General features: G+C 36.7%; 1 protein-coding gene across 1 annotated transcript in view; it reads right to left on the reverse strand.

Annotated features, from left to right (window-relative positions):
• LOC107723916 (chromodomain-helicase-DNA-binding protein 6-like) overlaps positions 1–14,433 on the reverse strand; it is a 39,015-nt gene that overhangs the window by 21,080 nt on the left and 3,502 nt on the right. The window contains exons 4-12 of the mRNA XM_016532644.1: positions 5,821–6,350; positions 4,323–4,467; positions 2,582–2,731; positions 2,410–2,475; positions 2,005–2,063; positions 1,353–1,470; positions 1,037–1,123; positions 796–930; positions 535–656 (exon numbers count right to left, since the gene is read on the reverse strand). Coding sequence (XP_016388130.1) covers positions 535–656; positions 796–930; positions 1,037–1,123; positions 1,353–1,470; positions 2,005–2,063; positions 2,410–2,475; positions 2,582–2,731; positions 4,323–4,467; positions 5,821–6,350 — 1,412 coding nt within the window. The remainder of the gene's footprint in view (positions 1–534; positions 657–795; positions 931–1,036; positions 1,124–1,352; positions 1,471–2,004; positions 2,064–2,409; positions 2,476–2,581; positions 2,732–4,322; positions 4,468–5,820; positions 6,351–14,433) is intronic.

Raw genomic sequence — 14,433 nt, forward strand, 5'->3', positions numbered from 1 at the left:
AAAAATAATGCGTTTTTCGAACCACCAAGCTTGAGAGCATGTTCTAGTACACCCCCAAAACAAATTCAAGACATTGTAAAAGACCATAATAGGACCCCTTTAAGTAATTATTATTATTATTATTAAATTAATTACATGCTGATATATTAATCAAATTATATATATATTAATATTATTATTCTTGTTATGTTTAAAATGTTGAGATTTATATAAATATTATAATATGTGCAGACAAATGTCCTACAAAAGACAATTCATTACATTGTGTCAGACAAAAGAAAGATCACACTAAATAAACATGTTGAAATTGACAGTCCTTTCATCAAATTAAATGCAAGATGAATTAATAAAACAAACAGAGAAAGTCCAAGTATTTCTTATTTTACTAATCAATTTAAATAATAAAAAAGACATTTCGTCACCGTAATAACTATTATTAGCCTTAGTTTAATCTTAAGTAGTGACTTCATACCTTAAAATAAGATCATGAAGTTTAGGGACTCTACCAGTGCTGATATTAAAAGTTTGTTTCACCTGTTGTACCAGTTGAAAAGGAGCCAGTTCATTCCCTCTAACTGGTATTCTCGCAGCTGGTTCCCATTCCTGTATTCTCTTGACTTCTCCAGTTTTTGCCAATGTTCGGGCAGAGGCCTTTCCTGTATTAAGATAAGAGAAGTGCCACTTCTTTTCCTAGTCTGAGATACATGCTACAAAGCAACGCAGAATAAAAATGTTTTGGACTGTACGATAAAACCTGCAGCTGAACCATGCAATCATTTGCATTCAAGGACTTACCACATGCTTGATTTCTGGAATTTCCTTGAGGTCTTCAAACTCTCGGATTTTCACAGGGTCAACATCTTCTTGAAGCTCCCAAGTACTCTCCTCATATGACAAAGAGCACCATTTCACCAGGTAGTGTGTAACTTCCTGTTAACATGCAAACAAACCAAACATCAAAAGACTGGCACCGAAAGTATATATAACAGCTTCTTTCTTTCTTTTTTTTTTAAAGATCGTTTGAAGAGCACCTCACCTCTCCAGTTTCTGTATCTGTGGTGATAGCGATCTCTAAAACCCGATCAACTTCAATATAATCTGGATTAAACAGGTCTTCATCCGGCTGAGGAGAAACACAACATCATCTCAACCAGATTTAATCAAATAATACATATGTAGACAGTCTATGACAAAAGCATTGATTTAAAGGTGAAGTACTTGAAACATAAATCCAAAATTCTTGAATTTTCCACATGCATCTTAGCTTTTACATCCTAGTATATCTGGTGCATGTCCTGGTTACAATTTTAAATGAACCACAAACAAATTGCAGCATGTTTTGGCAGACGCACCTCTGTGAAAATGTGCTTCATTTGCGCCTGCTTGTTTCTGAAGCGCTTCATTTTTTGGCTAATGCGTGGGTCCTTCTCCAGTTCCTCCAAGGTCGCCCATTTACAGTGCAGATAGGAGCTGGCAATGAGAAAGGCCTCATAGCTGACAATGTGCGATAACAACACTGTGTTTGATTTAAAATAGTATTTTGTTTACAATATGTCTTTGTTTCTCCATCTATACTAATTGTCAAGAACATGTCTAAGGGGGGGGTATGCTTAATTATCATGTAAATAATGGAAAATAAAAATCAATGATCCTAAAAGGTATATTTTTCTTAATGTCTTTAAGCAATTAATATTTTTCTTTTGTTATTGAGGTTAAATGTGACCCAGTAACTTGTTCCTATTTGCAGTACTGTAATTTCCAGAATTACACCAGAAAAAGATCTTGCTGTAAATCACACCATTGCTGATTCAGCAAATGATTCCTTGAGGCAGGGTGTATTACCACTCTAGCAGATGGATAATTTAATGCATAAATGATTTTAAGTAATGCATTACACAATAAATGTGAGTTATGTGTTTGCTCTGACAGTTTGACAAGCTGAGTGTTTGAGAGTTTGAGAGCGCAAAAAGGTAACAGCAGTTTGAGTCGCACGAGTACACTTACAAATTTCTGAACTTGACGTAAAACTCCTCCATCTCTTCTGGTGGTTCGTCAAGGGATGTCTACATGAAAACGATTTCATTTTAGGCAGATGTTCCTTGCATCCCAGTGTACAGAGCGGTATATGCTACAGTACTGCATTCAAATGTCTTCAGTATTCTGGTCTTTTTGTATCATGGTGTAAATCAAGAATTTAAATATTCAAGGTTTAAGAATCAATAATTGAACACCACATATTGAGCGACCACTATTCTAAATAGGCTGAATCAAATACACACTCTATAGGAAATTTCATGGCCACATAAGAAATATTGTTGCTTAATTTTATATAGCTTGCAAAATTATCATGGACCTGAATGCAAGCAAGTAACCCATCATTTAGTGTAACATGTAATCTGACACTGTTACCTCTTTCTTGACCGTTCGCGCTGAGAGTATTTTCTCAATGATATTAGCTTCATCTTCAGGGGGTTCCTGGGAAGAAAGAAGGTGGGCATTATTCCAGTGTGTGTTTGCTCCGCCCCTCCAGAAGTAGGGCAGGTCTGTGGTGTGGCATAATGGCAGATGTTGCCACGGTTACCTCAGCCTGCCAGGCGAGGGTAGAGGAAGACATGGCGGCAAATCGGCCCGTGCCCAACACAGCGATGGTCTCCCCGTCATCATCCACGACCTTGAAATCAAGATCTTCGTTATACTTCCGCCGCTTCACTTGACGCCCTGATCGCCTCTTCTGCACAGAGAAAGAAAGAAAGAAATGTATTTACACATTACAGTAAAATTAACAAAACAATTACCAAAAATTTTGAAATTAATAAATACATTAATAGCAACAAAAATATCCATTACTCAATGGAATTATGGGGAAAATGTGTTTATGAAAATAATGCAAAAAAAAAGAGAGAGAAAGAAAGAAAATTATTTAGACTTTTTTATTTAGTTTGTAAAAATCTTTACGTATATCCAAAGATTACTGATTTAATTTTGCCAGATCTGTAATTTTAAAGTCACACTAATTTATTACACATTTATTTATTTATTTTAAATAATTTGTATCCATTCTTTATGGACACACTTTTTAAAACAGTGAGAATATTTACATTAATTCCTTCTGATTTCCAGTTTTCAATCGACACAGTGAATTAAAATTATTAAAATTCTGGAATTCATACATACATAAATACATACACACACAAACAAATTTTCAATTATTTTAAATGCTGCAATAAATTTATCACTTTGAGAGATTCTAAAGTTCAAGTTTAACAATTTTAAATAATTAAACACTAAGTGAGTGTAAAGTTAAACTAAACGAAAAAATAGCAGGACAAAGACATTAAAATTAAATATACTATATCATCCAAAAAACAATAGCGGTTGATAACTGATATGGAAGCTATATTGTGTATCCCTAGTTTTTGTGGTAATTGTTAACATGCCACTGTTAACTTGTAATAAACCAGGGAAATACTTCTAGGAAAGTTATATTAAACCTGGCAGAACTTTGAACCTGAACTCTGAACATGAACTTTGAACATGGACTTTAGGATTTGGTATTTGCATAAATACACAGCATAATTATTCAGCTCAGGAGAAACCCATATGCCAGCTGTAGATGGTTTCAGGAGAACTCACAGTGTTATCCATCCAAAGATTACTGATTTAATTTTGCCAGATCTGTAATTTTAAAGTCACACTAATTTATTACACATTTATTTATTTATTTTAAATAATTTGTATCCATTCTTTATGGACACACTTTTTAAAACAGTGAGAATATTTACATTAATTCCTTCTGATTTCCAGTTTTTTTTTCAATCGACACAGTGAATTAAAATTATTAAAATTCTGGAATTCATACATGCATAAATACATACACACACAAACAAATTTTCAATTATTTTAAATGCTGCAATAAATTTATCACTTTGAGAGATTCTAAAGTTCAAGTTTAACAATTTTAAATAATTAAACACTAAGTGAGTGTAAAGTTAAACTAAACGAAAAAATAGCAGGACAAAGACATTAAAATTAAATATACTATATCATCCAAAAAACAATAGCGGTTGATAACTGATATGGAAGCTATATTGTGTATCCCTAGTTTTTGTGGTAATTGTTAACATGCCACTGTTAACTTGTAATAAACCAGGGAAATACTTCTAGGAAAGTTATATTAAACCTGGCAGAACTTTGAACCTGAACTCTGAACATGAACTTTGAACATGGACTTTAGGATTTGGTATTTGCATAAATACACAGCATAATTATTCAGCTCAGGAGAAACCCATATGCCAGCTGTAGATGGTTTCAGGAGAACTCACAGTGTTATCCATAGGGTCGATGCTTTCCTCGCCGGTGGCGAGCGTGCTGAGAGAGGTTGTGTCATCACTCTCCACCATCTCAAGTACAGCATCACTTTTCCTCTTTCCCTTCTTCTTCTTCTCCGGAGGCATGGCACCCTGCTCTCTGCATAACACAGCAACAAAGTGCTCTTAAAATCCATCTTACCTCCAGTTTTGCACAGGTTAACAGATCTTAGCGCTAACCACCCAAGGACTTGTTTGAATGATAAATATCTGGCCATATAATGGTACAAAACACCGACATCTGCTGTGCAGACGTTTACTGGTTTATAAGTGGACAAGTAGGACAACAGTTTTGCTCGAGTGCAGCACTTGAATAAAATTGCATTTCAGTGCTTTACTTTTGGAAAAACAAGTGGTGAGAGGGAACCACAAAGTGGGTAAGGAAGTTTAAAAAGGGAATGTATCCAATCACAAAACATGATTGGCATAAACTGTGTTCATAAGGCCATTTAGTGCCATCATTGTGGCATTGGATTGTTTAATGCAACCCTGAAGAAAATTACATATTTGAGTACCTTTTGAATGCATGCATAAAATGTATCTTTACTTCTCCAAATACACTAGAAAAAATAGCCAAAAAGGTCAAAGAGCCCTTCACGTGGTTGCAGGTTTAATTTTTGTCCTTGGTTTCAAATTGGAAACCCATAAGTACCTACATTCACCTTGTAACGCCCACAATCCCTGTATCACATTTCACCCAATCAAGACATGAAAAGGTATGTGATTGAGCTTAGCAAGAACAATACAAGCAAACAAGACAATACATGCAAAATTGTCACATGCAAAGGATGCAATTTACTGAAATTAAACTTTTTTGTCAGGTGACATTTGTTAGTCAACAACTAAAATGATTTTTGCTCTCTCTTTGAGACATCTCTTAGTAAATGAGGCACCAAGTGTGCTAAATATGCCCGCCATTATGGTCTTGCTATAAAGCACATATTCAGTAGTATTCCACTGTTAGGCCAAAATACTGAGTGAATATTTTTTTTAAAGAAATTATTCTGCAAAAACACACTAAATTGATCAAAATTCACAGTGAATGCTGTTTTTTTTTTAAACTTCATGTTCATCAAAGAAAGCATGGTTCCCAAACTGTTTTCAACACTGATAATAATCTGAAATGTTTCTTGAGCAGCAAATCAGCATATTAGAATGATTTCTGAAGGATCATGTGACACAGAAGAATGGAATATTGATGCTGAAAATGTAGCTTTGCATCACAGGAATAATTTACATTTTAAAATATATTAAAATAGAAAACAGCTACTTTAAATTGTAACAATGTTTCACAATATTAAAGTTTTTACTGTATTTTTGATAAAATAAATGCTGCCTTGGTGAGCATTACAGACATCTTTCAAAAACACTAAAAAACCCTTTTAACGGTAATGTTTGTACATTTATAGGAATATTTGACCCAAAAATGACAATTCTGTCATTTTTTACTCACTTTGGCTTCCTCCCTCTTTTGGAGGGAGGATGTGTTGCAGTGTTCTTGGCCTGTGTTTTCACTTTCACATCTTGACCTTTCTTGACTTTTTTGACCTCTTTTTGGGCTTTTGGCTCCCTCTTCTTATGATCCTTTTGTTCCTTCGCCACCTTTGCCTTTCTCGCAAGAAGCTCCTTCCCTTCCTTTTGCTCCCTTCTCTTTGGTTTAGTGTTGCTCTCTTCATCTTTGTGCCACTCTGATGCTTTCTTGTCTTTTTTCCTTCGTTTCTTCTTCACCCTGGTCCCGCCCCCTCCATCGTCCTCCTCGCTGTTGATTGATAAAGGGCGGAGACTGTGACTGCTGGCCACAGGCCCCGCCTCCCGTAACCCAGAGTGCTTTGGGTGAGCCATGCAGTGATTGGGCGGCCCTCCAATGATTCGTAACTGTTCTTTGCCCAAGAGGCCGATGGGAAATGTAGTTTGTGCGTTTTGGTCAGAGGCATTCGAGGCAGCAGCGGATGGAGTGTGCTTTAGTACATGGGTGGCAGACATCTGGAAAAACAGCAATTAATTTTAAAATTAATTTCTTTATTTAAACATTATTTGTGTTGTTTAAAACAGACTAGTTAAGACTGTTCATCCAGTCTTTCAATTCATAGTTAAACTAACCTAAAATCACTGGAAAACCAATCAACTTTATAAAACAGACGTTCACATTATAAACTGCGTAGAGTATCAAATCACAATCATAAATAAGACATGGAAAAATCTCTTCACCCTAGTGAAACCATAAGAGGCCCAAGCAATGAGACATTAAAGGGCAGATTAAACAAAAATGTTCTCCTCCTTTTAAAGGAAAAAGCATGCATGAAGTAAACAGAATTCACTGCTGTATGTGAGCTTTGTGTTTCTGGTACACATTTAGCTTTGTACCTCTTATTCCGCAAAGCACGTTTATTTTTAACTGCGCCTAGCATTGCAGTACACATGTGGAACAGCGCGCGCATGTGCAGGCAGACACACACATACATACACGCGCTCCCCGACAGAGCACGCAACTGCAGGCAGGTATGGGGATAATGTCAATGAATCACATGCTTTCCAAAGCAAGCGGGCTGGAATCAGGGCCGTTGTCATGGCAACAGGCTCGGGACCAAGCTGTGGGAAGCGGGAACGTAAACACGCAGTCTCCGTGGTAACCCTTTCCTTTCTGAGGTCTAAAAAGCATCAACCTCATTGTTCTTGAAGGTAATACTAGTGATATCAGAATGGGTAAAAACGCTACTTTTTGTACTTAACTTCACTGTATAATGACAGAAAGAGTAAAAGACAACTTCCTGCAACTGCCCTTTTCACTTTTGCCCTGACGTTGTCCTTTTTCGAACGCTCTCTCTATGCATCACACGCTTATGCACGCAAACCCATACGTACAAGTGCATGGAAGCATGCATACATTCTCTCACAATAGCATGCGCAAACACTGCAGACTATTCCCGTGACGTGCTGCAGTATGCATGCTTGCCAGGCAAATCTGCCAACCGCAAGCGCACACACATACACACTTTGCAATCAAATTCCCTATGAATCAATACCAACTCCCAAACGCGCCAGCTGCAGTTCAGTCAATGCCAGCTCCAAACCCGAACACACCTTGCTCAAGCGTGCTTTATAAAACATGCACACACATCGCTCCCGCTAACATGCATCCACCTCTCCATCAAATGCACGACAGCGGTCACGCTAACTGCAATAACAAAAAGCATAATAATATAAGAATGAACTGTTTTGGTCCTTTAACTTTGGTCCTTTAAGTCTCCCAAAAAAAAAAAGTCTATCGTTTTGCTCGTGGTTTCAGACAAAAACTAAAAACGAATTGCATACTTGGATGGTCACAGGCAGATGCGTAGGACACCGTCTATTCAATGAAAACGAAAGGATGTGTTCTTGTGTTCAAAACACCTAGACAGAGAAGAATAGAAGGCAGGGGTCTCAAGAAAAGTTGGAGTATTTTTAACCTGACATGTCACCTAAAACATGTGGTGCTCATGACAGGATGCTCAGAAAAACAGCAAAAGACACAACGGCCATGGATGTCCATCTGTACGCGTCTTTAAAAACATGTAAAAGATAAGAGTTTTACAGTGTAAAGCAAAGTATAATCACGACACACTTACTTACAAAAAAGGTAAAATGAGGGCAAAAAAAATATGAATATAACAAAGTGATTCATCCTAAGGAGGCAATAACATGAGAGGTGATAAAAATACAAAGTTTCAAACATTATCTAGAGGAGTACTGGCTAGAACAGGGAGGGAAATAAGAAACAGTGAAAGCATTGAGATGTGTTTTTATTTTACATCAAGTGGTAACATCAAGTGGGCTCACGTGCAACCTGGGACGCTTTTAAACAAAATAATAAGGAGTTCACATGTATGATGGACACTTAACTGCTTTTTCTTAACTATCTGCTCCAACTCATCCATTATAAATGCATTTACTTATTTACACTACCATTCAAAAGTTTGGGGTTTGTAAGATTTTATGTTCTTGAAAAAAGTCTCAAATGCTGACCAAGGCTGCATTTACTTGATCAAAAATAAATAAAAAACTATATTACTACAATTCAAAATAAGCATTTTCTATTTTAATATATTTTAAAATGTAATTTATTCCTGTGATGCAATGCTAAATTTTCAGCATCATTACTCCTTCAGTGTCACATGATCCTTCAGAAATCATTCTAATATGCTGATTTTCTGCTCAAGAAACATTTATTATTATCAATGTTGAAAAGAGCTGTGATTCATATTTTCAGGGAAACCATAATAGGATTTTTTTCTTCAAAAATAAATTTAACTGACCCCAAACTCTGAACGGTAGTGCACATACATTAAAGGGGTCATATGATGCAATTAAAAATTTTCCTTTCTCTTTGGAGTGTTACAAGCTGTTCGTGCATAGATAAGACCCCTAAAGTTGCAAAGACTAAAGTCTCAAATCCAAAGAGATATTCTTTATAAAAGTTAAGACTTGTCCACGCCCTCCTAAAACGCCTCGTTTAAACACGCCCCCACATGTCTATGTCACTGTGTAGGAAGATTTGCATAACACCGCCCAAATGTTCACGCACAGAAAGAAGGTGTAACTTTTATTCTCGCTGTTGTATTGTTGTTGCCGCTGTCGCCGCCGCCATGTCATGACTCGTGGAGACGCTGTGTTTCGTTGTGAAAGTACTTTGTTTGGCCTTCCAAAAGAGGACGATATCCGCTTCGTCATGCCCAGAGCTGATCCGTGCTGGTCGCTGAGGAAATACATCAACTTCGCGCTGTGGATCGCCGGATCGGCTTTCACCGTATATTATTTATTATGTAGCCTACTTCACTGGCGTTCCAATATCCACGTTAAACAAAATGTTTTGCATAACATCACGGCGATACTGTGACACTTAACGTCACAGATTTTACTACATGTTTTTTTTACTAAATAGTTTTTTTTCAATATGTTTGGCTGACTGCATTTTATTATGATAATGAACAGGCTGCATTGTCACGGTAGCAATGCATGTCGCTTTCTACCGTCTGTTTCCTTTCGCGCAGCACAAAAATGAACCAAAGCTCTGCATATAGGCTAGGCTACTTGTTGCACAGTTTTTCTTTCATTTTCTTAATTTATTATTTAAGTAAAAATATGTTTCTCGTATAGGCCTATTTATTCGTTATATAGGCTACCGCTCGCAGAAGCGCTGCAGGTGCGTGATGTGATATGATGACCATGTGAATCCTCATGTTCTGTTGTTTGCTGCTTTTTGCGCATGTAAAATTAATCCCCGGGAAACAAATGTTAGTATTTTTTAACGGGTCACAGACACATATCCTTTCTAATTTAATTCAATTCTAATTTAAAATAATCTTGTCGGTTAATGGTTAACAATCGGTTAACGAGCGTTGGTTGTCGGTTAGGAAAAATAACCGAAATGAACATCCCTACACTGCATATTTTGAGTGCATATCATATTTCATGTTTACCTAAATTCACACAGTGACTGGAACAGTGGTCGTTTTTCTTCAAGATTAATGACAACAGACAGAAATATTAGACTCAATTGTAAAGCCTCCGTTGACTTGTTAATCACTTTATAAACCTGCAGTGATTTCAAATTGGTCAAAATCAAATAACAGTTTAAGCTGGTGTGAATCCCTGCTGGTTCCCCAGAAAGGCCTGACAATGAAGCTCTCAGGGAGCTTAGGAAGTGCCCTTTGAATCACTGGCCTTGCAGTGCGGGAATGAAAAACTAAATTGGGCTAGTTTGATTTTGACACCACCAAAATTCAAATCCAAATGCAGATCACATTATTTGCATGAGAGTGACATGAAACTACCAGAAGAGCGTCTAAGTGTGAAAGCGGTTCTTTGGCCTTTCTTAATTTTAATGTTTTTAAATTCTATTTAAGTCATCAATAATCTGCTGGTGTCTCCAACATGCTTCTCTCAAAAAGGTGGTCACACTGTCAAAGCAACAAACACATAAATCCCGTTGAAGAGAAAATGTGACAGTTTTATCCCATCCAAGTTAACTGCTTCATTGCTGTACTGACTACTGACACACAGCCATTGTTCACTTCAAGAAATCCCAGCGCCGAGTCTAGATCCACTGCGCCTGACAGCAGACCAAAAGCCTCCCTGATCCGCCTGACAATCCGACAGCTTCACAGAAGTGTCCTCGGGTGGTTTTCCACATAAAGGTGAGAAATGCTGTACATTTCTCGAAACCAGGAAAGCCTTACTACAACACACCACGTCTAACATTGACATTTATTTACTGATGCAGCAATAGTGATCGAGGGGGAAGCACGAGAGACAGAAGGCGTTTGAGTGATGCTGACATTGATTTATGTTCTGTCTAACTGGTGCATGATCACAACGCTGGCTGGGATTTATTCACAACTCATAAATGTCACAACTGATTCTTTGTACTAATTACTATGGTCTCAAAAGTGTTGAAACAGACAGGCACACAGGAATACATAGACATGCCTGATGCATGATAAAAGGGAATTCATAAAAATGTTTAAAATACTGTATTGTGGATTATTTTGGTGCACCACTAAATTTTCATCATGGGAACTCTTATGCACCCTCCTAAGTCATGACTAACTAAAATATCCCACACAGATGAATACACATTAAGGCATATTTAAATACCGGTTTCATGCTCCAATGCGTTGAACACTACAGGCCGAAGTAATGTTCAACTTTGACATAATTTTCCCCTGACGTTTCAAAACACAGCCAATGATTGCTAGACAATTAGCATGATGAGGTGTGTGTTGCCAGCCTGAAAATCAAAACAAGCTGGAAGAGAGATTGTACAGATGCATAGAACACAATGTTAAAGGCACATCATGCAAACTGCTGAGTGAATATCTTTTTCTGCTACACCTCACATCTTCTTTAAATGTACTTCTGTTGTATTTCATAGGAAATTGCTAGGGAATTTCATTGATTTCTAATCAAACATTAACAAAGCAAAACTGAGTTAAACTAAGTTAAACATTACCATCATCTCTACATCCTCATCTAGAAGTATGAGGTGTGTATGGAGGTTAAGTAACTTCATGTTCTGAGTGCTAATCAGACATGTGCAGGTCCACACTGGGGATCTCCACAGATTTCAAACACATCATGCACAAAGTTCTTCACTTACTAAGATACTAACCTCTCTTAGAAAATCACATAAAACATGATTTCAGAATTACCATCGTGTTTTATGGAACCGTTTTGTATCTAAGGAAAAGCACACTACTTGATGATGCAGATATAGAAATGTACATTTTACAAATGCAACTTTATGCCTTAATGTTGCATTAAATTATTTTTACTGCCATTTTGCAGGACACAATACAACATTTAGATTCAAGTGTAAATGCCAATATTATGATGATTCGAGTCATTTCTGTACGAATATCCATGGATTATTTACATTCATCTGTAAAATAATGAAATATTCATGCATATCCAAAAATGCTACAGAAAAACTGTGAACAACAATAAATGTTTAGGACTTGCCAGAAAGCATTAGATATTAGTTTGTAATTCAGTTTATTCCATAAGACCTAACTTAGCTAAGTGCACCTCAGTCTTCCTGAGTGTTTTAGTAGATTTCTAATAAGTTGAATTGCAATGGTTATGCAGTTAACTGTTAATTAATTGTTTTTATAAATTAAAAACACTATTAACATTTGATCATCCTCTGAGATGTTAAAACACAAGCATAAATTGTTAAAAATACAGATATAAAAAGACAACATCGAAGAGTATCTGCAATGCATAAAAAAATTAAAAAAAAAGTTTTTAAAAAAAGGTCATCAATAAAAATTGGAAAAGCTTGTGCCAATAAATTTTCACTATATATGACATCAATATGCACTAGAACACTGACTTATAAGTAGTGCTGGGCGGTATACCGGTTCATACCGAATACCGGTGTTTATTTTTCTTATGATATGAATTTTTAAAATACCGCAATACCGGTGTCGTTTAAATAATGTTCGTAACGCATTTGCACTCATCATGACAGTAAAATAGGGCATTCTAAGTCAATCTACTGCAGTAGCCTATTTCCTCTCTCAATCAGTAGAAAATGTGGTTTACACCCAGTAATGCCTGGGAAAAAAAAATAAAAAAATACCGTCATATACCGTGACACCGGTATAATTTTGAAAAATACCGTGATATTAATTTTTGGTCATACCGCCCACCACTACGTATAAGTGATACAAATCATCATACCATCCTGCAATGAATCCAGCTGGTCAGATGAGAGGTTTTTTAGATGCATGTTAATACCAGTTTTTGACTGACCACTTGTGATTAGATAACTCAAAACGTGTGTTGATACCAAATGTACACTGAGCCAATAATTAATAGCAGAGCTATATGCTAAAGCTGTAATATAAAAAGCACAGATGGTGCACATTAATTGGACTTAGCAACAATGTCAACAAAATGCCAATGTGATTATTGCCAAAATTATACATCTAAACTTCTTGCAACTTTGTGTGCGAGTTTACACTGGGTTTAAGTCATACCATGTAGGTGCTGCAGACAGCATATTCGTACCACATGCCAACAGATATTATATTCAAAATTTTAGCATTTGCCTGTAGGACAGCAATCATTGCACCAGCCAGCCTGCGCTGAAAGTACCTACACTTCTAGAGAGCGTCTGACTCAAGCATCAACTCAGAGCAGGAGTAACTGAGGTGCTGTGGCCAGTTTGGTCAAACAGATACTCAAAACAGATGTTTAACTTCTTGGTTGTTGACCGTCATTATAAAAAAAACTCTGAGAACACTAGAGGTAGATTCAGAAGATTACCTTTCAAGAAGAATACAAGATATCTTCCATTTGATGCTTTCCTAACAAATAACAGCTATTTATTAGCTTAGGCTATGAAGAAATGATCTGCCTTGAATCATCAACTCAAGTCAAAAGTCACCAGTAATTGTGACAGGAGTATCCAAGTTTATAAAATGGATAGTTACCACAACAAATTCTGATTGGATGAGTCACATTCAAAGGCACATAAAATGCAGATATGCACACAGGTGCACATTCTATATAACACTGAAAGCTGCTTTGATGCTTGGCAACCATAAACATGCTGCAGCCGACAGAAGTGTTTATTTAACAACACACCTTATCCATGCTACAATCACTAAAATCACATCCATGCAAGGTCTTTCATGGCTTGAGCTTGAATTTATCAAGTCAAAAGTCATCAAAACTGAGATTAGAATCTGGATGTTTTTTTTTTTACACATCTCTGATTCTAATATTGACCCTGGTCTTGGCCCTGGTCAAAATGTGAAAATGGACTGAAAGATTCTTAAAAGCCTCTCAAAACTGATTTAATATATCAAATTTTTCTCATATGTAGCAAAGAAACTCAAAGGAGAGCAAAGTTTGCTCAAAAAAACAAATGTCTTCTACTGAAAAATATACTATTGTAATATCACGTGTGTCTCCTCTAGAGTTTCAGAGGAGATCTCAACAACACAACTCATATTTGCCTGCAATCAAAATTCAAAGGATTCATTATGAACTTTTCTCATCAAATTCTTCCATAAGCAGATAATCTTAGCTATGCTATCCATGTTACTTTTATAGCTCTATACCAGTGATGGGCAAACTTGGCCCTTCTCGGCCACTTTCCTGCAGAGATTTGATCCAACCCTGATATGACTCACCTGCCTGTAGCCTTCTAGTAGTCTTGAAGACAATGATTAGCTGGTTCAGGTGTGTTTGATTAGGGTTGGAGCTAACCTCTGAAGGAAAGTGGCCTGGAAGGGCCATGTTTGCCCACCCCTGCTCTATACTCTTACTATAGCCAGGTTTCCATCCAAAGTTGCGAATTTAACTTATGCGCAAAATTGGAATATCGCACAAAACATTTGCGAACAAGCACTGTTTCCATCCAACGAGTCAAAGAGAACAAAATCATCACTTCCTGATAAACTGGCACTATACATCATTAAGAAAAGTAGGAGAAGCTACTGAATATAATAATTTTCCTATATAATAAATTACTTGCACCTCAGAACGAGCAGACGAAACACAATGAATGCGGTTATTG

The sequence above is a fragment of the Sinocyclocheilus rhinocerous genome, unplaced genomic scaffold (assembly GCF_001515625.1).
Source record: "Sinocyclocheilus rhinocerous isolate Xijiao unplaced genomic scaffold, SAMN03320098_v1.1 scaffold875, whole genome shotgun sequence".
Taxonomy (NCBI): Eukaryota; Metazoa; Chordata; class Actinopteri; order Cypriniformes; family Cyprinidae; genus Sinocyclocheilus; species Sinocyclocheilus rhinocerous.